At 37.7% G+C, this 12,741-nt stretch overlaps 1 protein-coding gene across 6 annotated transcripts in view; it reads left to right on the forward strand.

Annotated features, from left to right (window-relative positions):
- Positions 1-12,741, forward strand: part of MAP4K3 (mitogen-activated protein kinase kinase kinase kinase 3) — a 190,596-nt gene that overhangs the window by 114,970 nt on the left and 62,885 nt on the right. For all 6 annotated transcript variants that reach the window (XR_013759017.1, XM_079109878.1, XM_079109879.1 and 3 more), the window contains 5 exons: positions 45-117; positions 10,998-11,129; positions 11,302-11,364; positions 11,458-11,539; positions 11,661-11,771. Coding sequence is in view for 5 of the 6 variants with exons in the window: in XM_079109878.1 (XP_078966004.1) it covers positions 45-117; positions 10,998-11,129; positions 11,302-11,364; positions 11,458-11,539; positions 11,661-11,771 (461 nt within the window). In the remaining variant the exon portion in view is untranslated. The remainder of the gene's footprint in view (positions 1-44; positions 118-10,997; positions 11,130-11,301; positions 11,365-11,457; positions 11,540-11,660; positions 11,772-12,741) is intronic.

Raw genomic sequence — 12,741 nt, forward strand, 5'->3', positions numbered from 1 at the left:
GTTTTCTTTCATTTTTCTTTCCTAAATATCTCTTCTTTTTTTAGCTGATTTTGGAGTATCTGCACAGATAACAGCTACAATTGCCAAACGGAAGTCTTTCATTGGTACACCATATTGGTAATTTTATTTTAATTGAACTTTTAATTTTTTTGTTGTTGTTGCCCTGTCATTATCAGATACAGCATTTCTCAAAGAATAGAATTTATAGGACCAAGATTATGAAGAAGGTCTTCACCTGTAAATTAATTTAGGCATGTATACTTGTAGATAGATTACATGACCAAAAAATGACTACCATATGATTTTTCATCAAACAGAAAGGCTTTAAAGATTGATATGGTTTTCAGGAATCTTCCAGCTGACTCTTGTTCCTATATACATCACATGTATTTTCAAAGACGTCTTTTTATCTCTTTTACTCCACCTCCATATTCTAATTACTCTTTCAACATTACATTATTATAGTATCCCTTTGATGAAAGCTTTTTGGCAAGTCCTGGTTGACTACAAGATCAGATGCAGGGGCTGGAGATGTAACTCCATAGTGGAGCACTTGCCCTGCATGCATAAGGCCCTGGGTTCAGTCTCCAGCACTGCCCTCCCACTGCAAAAAAAAAAAAAAAAAAAAAATCAAATGTAGTCTTCTCTGGAGTCTTCCATGTTCAGGCCTCTGTTCACTTTATTAATCTTTTCCCCAGTAGTCTCCTCCACAGACTTTCCTTTCTAGCCATGTTTGTTTGCTTAGTGGTCTTTAACTAATCTACAAAAGCTGTCCTGTTCAGTAGTTCAGGGCCACTTACCAGGTGCACTGTGATCACCAGGGTGGACAGTACAGCTGTCTTGTTCACATCATTACTTGCCCTGGAAGTCCTGCCACTCCCTTATCCACAGTGGTATACCACTGCTCTCTCTAGTCTACCAATCAAATAGTGCTAAAAAGGCTTATAACAAAAACTCTTCTAGTCCTGTCTCCACCATCTGTTACTTGTTATGATAGGTGAAGATGTTTAGCTCTCTTCATCATCATCTAGTATTTTTATAGTGCATGTTCTTGGTGAAATCAGTTGATAAACTCTTTAAATTTTTTTTAGTTGTCAAGGGATATTTATTTATTTATAAATAAATGCTGAGAATTGAACCCAGTGCCTCACACATTAAAGGCAAGCACTCCATCACTGAGCTAAAACCCCAACCAATTGATAAACTCTTATTTAATAATTTCATTTTCAGTTTACAAAGTCTTTTTAAAAATCCCTTGTAAAGACTTTGCCATGCCTTCTCACATTTTATAGTTTTATATGATACCTCTAATTTTCTATGTCATAAAGCCTGTCAAACTATGTGTCAGTCCTGATTTGGGGGGTTTTTTCCTTCTTAAACTCCCTTGAATAATCCTTCCTGGAGTCCTATTTTCTCTTCTTCCACTCTGGTTGTTTATTCTGTAGCTCTTTTACATAGTTTTGCCTTGGAGTTTTTTAACTCGGGAATTTCTTTCTTGTGAATTCTAAGTCTTCCTCTTTTATGATTTCACTCCTTTGTTTCATTTTGCGTGTGTGTGTGTGTGTGTGTGTGTGTGATGCACGTTTTAGTAAATTTGATACTTTACATGTCTAGCTTTGCTTCCCTGAATGTAACCCCTACCCCTAGAATCATGCCAGTGTACCTTGGATATGTTTTTATTGTTGTTGTTTTTATTTTTATTCATTTGCACTTGGCATTTGAGCTTTTTAACTCAGAGATTAATGTTTTTCTGGGAAATACTCTGGTATTGTTTATTTATTTATTTTTTTTTAACTTTTTTTTTTTCTTTTTTTTATTGTAAACAAATGGGATACATGTTGTTTGTCTGTTTGTACATGGGTTAAAGGCATACCATTTGTGTAATCATAAATTTACATATGATAATGTTGTTTGATTCATTCTATTATTTTTTTCCCTTCCCCCCCACCCCTCCCACCCTTCTTTTCCCTCTAAACAGTCCTTTCTTTCTCCATTCTTGTCCCCCTCCCTAACTCTAACCCTAACCCTAACCCTAACCCTCACACTAACTCCGCCCACCCTCCCCCTTATGTGTCATCATCCACTTATCAGTGAGATCATTCGTCCTTTAGTTTTTTGAGATTGGCTTATCTCACTTAGCATGATGGTCTCCAATTTCATCCATTTGCCTGCAAATGCCGTAATTTTATCGTTCTTTATGGCAGAGTAATATTCCATTGTATATATATACCACAGTTTCTTTATCCACTCATCAGTTGAAGGACATCTAGGTTGGTTCCACAATCTGGCTATGGTGAATTGAGCAGCTATGAACATTGATGTGACTGTATCTCTATAGTATGCTGATTTTAAGTCCTTTGGGTATAGGCCAAGGAGTGGGATAGCTGGGTCAAATGGTGGTTCCATTCCAAGTTTTCTAAGGAATCTCCACACTGCTTTCCATAGTGGCTGCACTAATTTGCAGCCCCACCAGCAGTGTATGAGTGTACCTTTCTCCCCACATCCTCGCCAACACCTGTTGTTGCTCATATTCTTGATAATCGCCATTCTAATTGGGGTGAGATGGAATCTTAGGGTGGTTTTGATTTGCATTTCTCTTATTACTAGAGATGTTGAACATTTTTCCATATGTTTGTTGATTGCTTGTAGATCTTCTTCTGTGAAGTGTCTATTCATTTCCTTAGCCCATTTGTTGACTGGACTATTTGAATTCTTGGAGTAGAGTTTTTTGAGTTCTTTATAGATTCTGGAGATTAGTGCTCTATCTGAAGTATGATTGGCAAAGATATTCTCCCACTCTGTAGGCTCTTTCTTCGCATTGCTGATAGTTTCCTTTGCTGAGAGAAAGCTTTTTAGTTTGAATCTATCCCAGTGGTTGATTCTAGCTTTTATTTCTTGTGCTATGGGAGTCCTGTTAAGGAAGTCTGGTCCTAGACCAACAAGGTGAAGATTTGGACCTACTTTTTCTTCTATAATCTGCAGGGTCTCTGGTCTGATTCCGAGGTCCTTAATCCATTTTGAGTTTAGTTTCGTGCATGGTGAGAGATATGGGTTTAGTTTCATTCTGTTGCATATGGATTTCCAATTCTCCCAGCACCATTTGTTGAAGAGGCTATCTTTTCTCCATTGCATATTTTTGGCCCCTTTGTCTAGTATGAGAAAATTGTATTTATTTGGGTTTGTGTCCATGTCCTCTATTCTGTACCATTGATCTACCTTTCTATTTTGGTACCAATACCTTGCCGTTTTTGTTACTATTGCTTTGTAGTAGAGTTGAAGATCTGGTATTGCAATACCCCCTGTTTCACTCTTCCTGCTAAGGATTGCTTTAGCTATTCTGGGTTTCTTATTCTTCCAGATGAATTTCATAATTGCTTGCTCTATTTCTGTAAGGTACATCATTGGGATTTTAATTGGAATTGCATTGAATCTGTATAGCACTTTTGGTAGTATGGCCATTTTGACAATATTAATTCGGCCTATCCAAGAACACGGGAGATCTTTCCATCTTCTAAGGTTTTCTTTAATTTCTTTCTTTAGTGTTCTGTAGTTCTCATTGTAGAGGTCTTTCACCTCTTTTATGAGATTGATTCCCAAGTATTTTATTTTTTTCGATGCTATCGTGAATGGGGTAGTTTTCATAATTTCTCTTTCTGAGGATTCATCACTTATGTATAAAAATGCATTGGATTTATGAGCATTGATCTTGTAACTTGCTACTTTACTGAATTCACTTACGAGTTCTAAAAGTTTTCTGGTGGAATTTCCTGGTTCCTCTAAGTATATAATCATATCATCCGCAAATAGGGATAGTTTGAATTCTTCTTTTCCTATTCGTATTCTTTAATTTCCTTGGTCTGTCTAATTGCTCTGGCTAGAGTCTCAAGAACGATATTGAATAGAAGTGGTGAAAGAGGGCATCCCTGTCTTGTTCCAGTTTTTAGGGGGAATGCTTTCAGTTTTTCACCATTTAGAATGATATTAGCCATGGGCTTAGCATAGATGGCCTTTACAATGTTACGGAATGTTCCCACTATCCCTATTTTTTCTAGTGTTTTGAGCATGAAGGGATGCTGTATTTTATCAAATGCTTTTTCTGCATCTATTGAAATAATCATGTGATTCTTAACTTTAAGTCTATTGATATGGTGAATTACATTTATTGATTTCCGGATGTTGAACCAACCTTGCATCCCTGGGATAAAACCCACTTGATCGTGGTGCACTATCTTTTTAATATATTTTTGTATGCGATTTCCTAAAATTTTATTGAGAATTTTTGCGTCAATGTTCATTAATGATATTGGTCTGAAATTTTCTTTCCGCGATTTGTCCCTATCTGGTTTGGGTATCAGGGTAATATTGGCTTCATAGAATGAGTTTGGGAGGGTTCCCTCCTCTTCTATTTCATGGAATACTTTGAGAAGTATTGGAATGAGCTCTTCTTAGGTTTTGTAGAACTCGGCTGAGAACCCATCTGGTCCTGGACTTTTCTTTGTTGGTAGGCTTTTGATGACCTCTTCTACTTCATTACTTGAAATTGTTCTATTTAAATTGTGTATGTCCTCCTCGTTCAATTTAGGCAATTCATATGTCTCTAGAAACCTGTTGATGTCTTCGAAATTTTCTATTTTGTTGGAATATAGATTTTCAAAATAGCTTCTAATTATGTTTTGTATTTCAGTCGTGTCTGTTGTGATATTTCCCTGTTCATTCCGAATTTTAGTGATTAGGGTTTTCTCTCGTCTTCTCTTTGTTGGAGTGGCCAAAGGTTTATCAATTTTGTTTATTTTTTCAAAGAACCAACTATTCATTTTGTCAATTTTTTGTATTGTTTCTTTTGTTTCCATTTCGTTGATTTCAGCTCTGATTTTACCAATTTCCTGTCTTCTACTACTTTTGGTGTTGGTCTGTTCTTCTTTTTCTAGGGCTTTGAGCTGTAGTGTTAAGTCGTTTATTTGTTGATTTTTACTTCTTTTATTGAATGCGCTCCATGAAATAAATTTTCCTCTAAGTACTGCTTTCATAGTGTCCCAAAGATTTTGATACGATGTTTCTTTGTTCTCATTTACCTCTAAGAATTTTTTAATTTCCTTCCTAATATCTTCTGTTATCCATTCATCATGTAATAGCATATTGTTTAATCTCCAGGTGTTGGAGTAGCTTCTGTTTTTTACTCTTTCATTTATTTCTAATTTCAATCCATTATGATCTGACAGAATACAAGGTAGTGTCTCTATCTTCTTGTATTTGCTTACATTAGCTTTGTGGCATAATATATGGTCTATTTTAGAGAACAATCCATGTGCTGCTGAGAAGAAAGTGTATTCGCTCTTGGTTGGATGGTATATTCTATAAATGTCCGTTAAGTCTAAATTATTGATTGTGTTATTGAGATCTATAGTTTCTTTGTTCAATTTTTGTTTGGAAGATCTGTCCAGTGGTGAGAGAGGTGTGTTAAAATCACCTAGTATTATTGTGTTATGGTCTTTTTGGTTTCTGAAATTGAGAAGGATTTGTTTGACATACATGGATGAGCCACTGTTTGGGGCATAGATGTTTATGATTGTTATATCTTGCTGATTTATGGTTCCCTTAAGCAATATGTAATGTCCTTCTTTGTCCCTTCTGACTAACTTTGACTTGAAGTCCACATTATCTGAAATGAGGATGGATACCCCAGCTTTTTTGCTGAGTCCATGTGCATGGTATGTTTTCCCCATCCTTTCACCTTTAGTCTATGGGTATCTCTTTCTATGAGGTGAGTCTCTTGCAGGCAACATATTGTTGGATCTTTCTTTTTGATCCAATCTGCCAGTCCATGTCTTTTGATTGATTAGTTCAGGCCATTAATATTCAGGGTTATTATTGAGATATAATTAGTATTCCCGGTCATTTGGTTTATTTATTTATTTATTTATTTATTTATTTATTTATTTATTTTGACACGACTTGGTTTTTCCTTTATTTGACAATTCCTTTAGGATAGTTCCTCCCATTGCTGATTTGCTTCTTTGTTTTTCATCTCTTCCTCGTGTTATATTTTGCTGAGAATGTTCTGTAATGCTGGCTTTCTTTTTGTAAATTCTTTTAGCTTTTGTTTATCATGGAAGGATTTTATTTCATCATCAAATTTGAAGGTAAGTTTTGCTGGGTATAAGATTCTTGGTTGGCATCCATTTTCTTTCAGGGCTTGAAAAATGTTGTTCCAGGCCCTTCTAGCTTTTAGGGTCTGGATTGAAAAATCTGCCGATATCCGTATTGGTTTCCCCCTGAATGTAATTTGATTCCTCTCTCTTGCGGCCTTTAAAATTCTGTCTTTATTTTGTATGTTCGGTATTTTCATTATAATGTGCCTTGGTGTGGGTCTGTTGTAATTTTGTATATTTGGAGTCCTATAAGCCTCTTGTACTTGATCTTCCATTTCATTCTTCAGATTTGGGAAATTTTCTGATAGTATTTCATTGAATAGATTGTTCATTCCTTTGGTCTGTTTCTCTAAGCCTTCCTCAATTCCAATAATTCTTAAATTTGGCCTTTTCATGATATCCCATAGTTCTTGGAGATTCTGTTCATGATTTCTTACCATCTTCCCTGTTTGGTCCACTTTGTTTTCAAGGATAAATATTTTGTCTTCCATATCTGAGGTTCTGTCTTCCAGGTGTTCTATACTTTGGTTATGCTTTCTATGGAGTTCTTAATTTGGTTTATTGTTTCCTTCATTTCAAGGATTTCTGTTTGATTTTTTTTCAATATCTCTAACTCTATTGAAATGATCTTTTGCTTCCTGTATTTGCTCTTTTAACTGTCGATTGGTGCAATCATTCAGTCCCAGGAACTCACTGTGCACCTCCTCGTCCAAACTGCCACCCGTAGCCCTGGTGCAGTCACTTCGAGCCCAAGCACCCCGCCGCGCTCCTCCTCCTTCTCCAGACAACCCCCCTGTGTTCAGGAGCGGATGCTCTGAGTCCAAACCACTCACCACGCTGCTCCACCGGATAGCCGCCCGGAGCCCTGGCGCAGCTGCTCCAAGTCCAAGGGACGTGCCGAGCCCGTATTTCTCCTTCTCCTCTGGGCAGCCCCCAGTGTTCAGGGGTGGTCGCTTTCAGTCCAAACAGCTCACCACGCACCCTCTCCTTTGGGCAGCCTCCCAGAGCCCGGGTGGGTTGCTCCGAGTCCCAGCGCTGTGCTGAGCAGCCACCTCTCCGATGCTCCCAGTTGCCCGAGTTCACTGCTCTAGCGGGGGGAGGGGTGTCTTCGTGGGGCAAATCTACTTCACAAAGTTCCCTGCGTTCGGGGACTACTGCCCCATCCGGGACGCCTCCCCAATGGAAGAGACTCACCTGGCTGCTTTGAGTTGGTCCCAAGTCTCTCAATATCTCCTCTTCTTGAGTCCTGAGTCTACGCTGCCCCTCCGGATAGCCGCCCGGAGCCCTGGCGCAGCTGCTCCAAGTCCAAGCGACATGCTGAGCCCGTATTTCTCCTTCTCCTCTGGGCAGCCCCCTGTGTTCAGGGGTTGTCGCTTTCAGTCCAAACAGCTCACCGCGCACCCTCTCCTTTTGGCAGCCTCCCAGAGCCCGGGTGGGTTGCGCCGAGTCCAAGCGCTGTGCTGAGCAGCCACCTCTCCGATGCTCCCAGTTGTCCGAGTTCACTGCTCCAGCGGGGGGAGGGGTGTATCGCCGGCAGCTCTACTTCACAAAGATCCCTGCGTTCGGGGCAACCGCCCCGTCTGGGACGCCTCCCCAATGGGAGAGACTCACCCGGCTGCTTTGAGTTGGTCCTAAGTCTCTCTATATCTCCTCTTCTTGAGTCCTGAGTCCTGGAGCTACATGAAATGCAGCCACCCTCTAGTCCACCATCTTGAATCCCCTGGTATTGTTTATTTGATAATTTCTTTTCTATATTTGTTTCCTGCCATCTCTTTCTAGAACTCATCAGTTATATCTTGGGCCATTTGAATGTTTTTATTAATTTTCTCATTTTCTCAAAATCTTTTTTGTTCTACTAACAGTTCCTCAACTTTTTAGACTCATACTTTCATGCTGTAGACTTCCCTTAAATGTTTGGTGATCTTTATATTTGGTTCACTTTGAAGAACAAGGCACTAGAAGCTGACTCAAGAATAGGGCATACTGTAGTGCACCTTAGGCTGAGGGTCTCTCCAACCCAGGAGCAACAAAGGAAAAAGGTGACTCTGCACTTTGTACCTGGGAGGTGGAGTGTAATCCTGGTTGTTATAGTGTTCCAGAGTGGACAGGTGAACCTGGGGACTATAATTCTGTACTTCTACTTAATTGTGTCCTTTCCCCTGCTCTATCCCCACCCTCCTTTGTTCCTGGTATCCCTGCATCTGAAACCTCTCTTTGTCTTGACCTTTGTCTGGTGGGAAGAGGGAAGGAGTAATTGCTGAGGCTCAGTGTGTGAGTGTAGGAATCTGGGGAACTAACTTGACAATGTCAGATTTCTGTTTTCAACCAACCTCACCTTGTACTTTTGTTTCCATTTAACCATAGCTTGTCAACATTTTAGAGATTCTTGGATAGTTACTAGATTGCTAGTTGTTCTTTTCCCCTACTTGCTAGGTTTTTTTCCCTTCTTCCTAGTTGCTTTATCATTTTCAACTCTATTTTCATTCTGCATGTGTGATAGGCCTAGGTAAAGTATGTCTGAATTTAATCTCTCTTCTCAATTTGATCTTAAACATCTGGAGAGAATCTCTGAGTAAGTCTCTAGAGTCAAACCTGATTCTGTGCACATACTCAATAAATGTTTGTTGATGAAAACTGATTCCCACCTCCAGCTCCAGAGATTAAAACTGTCATTCCTCTTCCAGTAGTGTGGGAAATGTCTTGGGAACATATGAAATTATGAGTTGGGTAAAATTAATTAATGGAACAGTGCCCCTCTTCATCTCTTCTTCTACTATCATGTCTTTCCCACCTAAATCTAAGAAATCACTGTCTTCTAGAGTGATTAGGCTTAGGCTGGCAATTACATAGTCCGGAAAGTCTTTTACAGTGTACATCTACAAATTCACACATAACCCTCAACATTTTATCTCACTGGAAGCACTGAAGTGTTTGTTCGGCAGTCTTTTGGTATAGAGCCTTCTTGATCACTTGCTCAGGGTGCATCTTAATACCATCAGCCACACCCATATGCATCACCTGCGTTTTCTGGTCAGGCTTACTGAGGTATAAATTAGGTCCAAATTTACTCTTATTAGATGTACATTTCTATGAATGTTAAATAGTCAAGATAAAAAAGATTTTCATGGTCCCAGAGCATTTCCTTGTATCCCTTTTTAGTAAATTCTCTCCCTCATTCCTCATGTCTGATGACTTCTGTCTCTACAGTTTTGCTCTCTCCTTGAATGTCATACCTAAGAAATTGTTCAGTGTAGCCTTCAATATTTTGCAATTGTTGTTCTTACCTCACTTTCTAATGCTTTTTGGTTTAACTTTAGAAATTGGTCTTTAGCAAGTTTTTCTGGGCATTTGCTTTAATTTTTATTACAATTTGTTCTCTTTAACTTCATAATAAATCAGTTTTCATAATATTTAGTTAAACTGTGTGTTTATGCTATTAAATATACTTGAAATAAATAGGTGCATAGATGAGCCCAGCTGATTATGGTAGGCCACAATGTCACTGGCAGAAATGTGGAAGCCAGAATGTCCCAGCTTTTCAGGAGGAATGGACAACATCAACTAAGTGGCAGGCTAGGGAGGAGCCTGGTGTGTTTGGAGCTAACTACCTGCAGGCATTTCACACTATGCTAGGGCATTTCCACCCACTAGCTGGAGTGTAGCTGTCAAAGTCATAATACGAACATACTTCAAATTTTACTTTTCATGCCATAGTTTGAATTTTCCTTAACAGTTATTTTAAGATTTAAAAGATTTTAAGACCAAGTGTTTGGAAAGTGAGAGGGTTTTTAAATTTTTTTATTTTTAACTTAACCAACCTTAAAATCACACATGGAAGACAAATGTATATTTGTAAGGCCACCTGTTTAAATTGCTCTTTTGAACTGGAAGAGTTGAGATGTTTGTCTTGGTAGTTTCCAAAATGATTGCTTAGAATTTGAAATTTTTGTTTCCACATTTGAAAAAAAATCGTGTAATATTAGTCGAGGTATAATTAGAATAAGACTGTATAACTGGGTGTGGTGGCACATGCCTGTCATCCCAGCAGCTCAGGAGGCTGAGGCAGGAGGATCACAAGTTCAAGGCCAGCCTCAGCAACTTAGCAAGGTCCTAATCAACTTAGCGAGACCCTGTCTCAAAATAAAATATAATATGGGCTGGGGGTGTGGCTTAGTGGTTATGTGCCCTGGGGTGCAACCAAACAATGATGATGATGATGATGATGATGCAAACACAGAGGTAAAAAGAACAAAAAAGTACTGAATTTGAGTAACTCTGAATACATTTTTTAAAGTAGATACTCATTTTTATGACTTTTCCATCATTGTAATAAAACTGAAAAATTTTATAGTAAATATAAACTATATTAAAATTATTAGTGCCCCAAGGAATAGTTTCCCTGAAGTAAAAACACTGACCAGATTGCAGTTTATTGATAAAAAGAGTAGAACCTCTCCCCGCAAAAAAAATTATAGTTTATTTATCACAAATGTTATTTCTTTATAGAACTTTGCCTGTATGGGGAAGAGAGAAATTGGGATGTGGGCAAATTTGGGGTGTGTTGCTCCTTTGTAATTGTTCATTTTTATAAGCTTTTGTAGTAAGAAGTGATATAGCAAAGTAGCAGAGGACACCAGTGGGTGTTTGGGATGGTGGGTCAAATGAGCTGTCAAGACCTTGGGGAAAGTGGACCTTTTAAGTTAAATACTATATATTTATTTTTAGAAATAAGGCTTAAATAGACCTTAATTTGGGTAGTGATACCTTCATTTTCTTTTAGAGGGAGTATAAAGGAAAACACACTAAACAGAAGGTTTTTCTCTTTCTTTGCTGGAATATCTCCTTCAGGATGGCTCCAGAAGTTGCAGCTGTGGAGAGGAAAGGGGGATATAATCAGCTCTGTGACCTCTGGGCCGTAGGAATCACTGCCATAGAACTCGCTGAGCTTCAGCCTCCTATGTTCGATCTGCACCCAATGAGGTCAGCATGTCAGAGTTGAAGACTCCTATGTTTAAATTGAGTCATTTTTTTCCCTCTTATTTGATATATCATGAACAAATAAGTCTCTTAGTATTATTTTCACTTGTTTGAGAATAAATAGTAATATGGTTGTAATGTGTAATATTTTCTTGATTTTTTTTTTTTGTTTCAGAGCATTATTTCTAATGACAAAAAGCAATTTTCAGCCTCCTAAATTAAAGGATAAAATGAAGTGGTAAGGATTTTTGTTTGTTATTATCTTTTATAGTAAGATGAGCAAAAAATATTTGAAGTGTGAAAGTCTTAATTTCTAATCAAAATTTCTTAGGTCAAATAGTTTCCATCATTTTGTGAAAATGGCACTTACAAAAAATCCGAAAAAAAGACCTACTGCTGAAAAGTTACTACAGGTATTATTTTTGCCCTTAAATATATACATTTCTACTTTTTGTGCACACGCGTGCACACACACGTTAAATCAAATTTCTAATAAGTGTTCTCTGTTCTGCCTTTTTTTTTTTTTTTTTGTAGCACCCTTTTGTCACACAGCCTTTGACACGATCTTTAGCAATAGAGCTGCTGGATAAAGTGAATAATCCAGATCATTCCACTTACCACGATTTTGATGATGATGACCCTGAGGTAGGAATTGTTTTTAACAAGCGGTGTATATAATATGTGTGCAGGTGGGGATATATCAATTTTTGAATTTCTGGAACTAGTTTAAATTTTAAAAAATTAAAAAAAAAAAAAAAAAAAAGCCTCTTGGAGGAACAAATAACTCTGACTTTATCCTGGGAGATTTTTTTTCTTATTAACTACTTACAGATGACTATTGTCTGAAAATGGCAAAGGCAGAATCATTTAATCCATTTGTTGAAATTGCTGTAGTTATTTCAAAGTAGTCAGTTAAGATGGAGTTGCCTAATAAAACACCTAAACAAGGTTAGAATATACTGGGAATTTCCATTCATTTTTCTTCTCAAAAGAATTCTCCTACTATGCTTAATCAATTATTAGATTCATAAGGGTATGGTTGGCTTTGTTGGTGACTAAAACCCTAGTGATCCACTATGGAAATAAAACATGAACCCATGTTTCTTAAAGAATAAGATAAAGGCTAGGGTTGTAGCTCAGTGGTAGAACACTTGCCTAGCCTGTGTGAGGTACTGGGTTCAATCCTTGGCACTACATAAAAGTAAGTAAGTAAGTAAGTAACTAAATAAATAAATAAATAAATAAAGGTATTGTGTCTTATCTACAACTAACAATATTTAAAAAAAAGAATAGGATAACACTAATATGATGGAAACATTGATATTAATGGAAACTTGACTTTTGTTAGCATGTTTAACATACCCAGCATAGTTAATAGTTCTGGTACCTAAAGTAGAAAATCAGTGTTTGTGACATGACAGAATTCTCTTCTTGGGTCCATGCCAAAAGTGGATGACTTGATCTCAACTGGCTTTATAGAAGGCACTTACAGTGGTGCAGATTTCAAAGGTAGTACTGAAGGAATGAAACCCTTTAGTGTTTAGGAAGATGATCAAATTGTCTTCAGACAGAACCTTTCTAATCAATTCATCATTTTTCCAGCACACCATCTTTA

Source organism: Sciurus vulgaris, assembly GCF_902686455.1.
Source record: "Sciurus vulgaris genome assembly, chromosome: 14".
Taxonomy (NCBI): domain Eukaryota; kingdom Metazoa; phylum Chordata; class Mammalia; order Rodentia; family Sciuridae; genus Sciurus; species Sciurus vulgaris.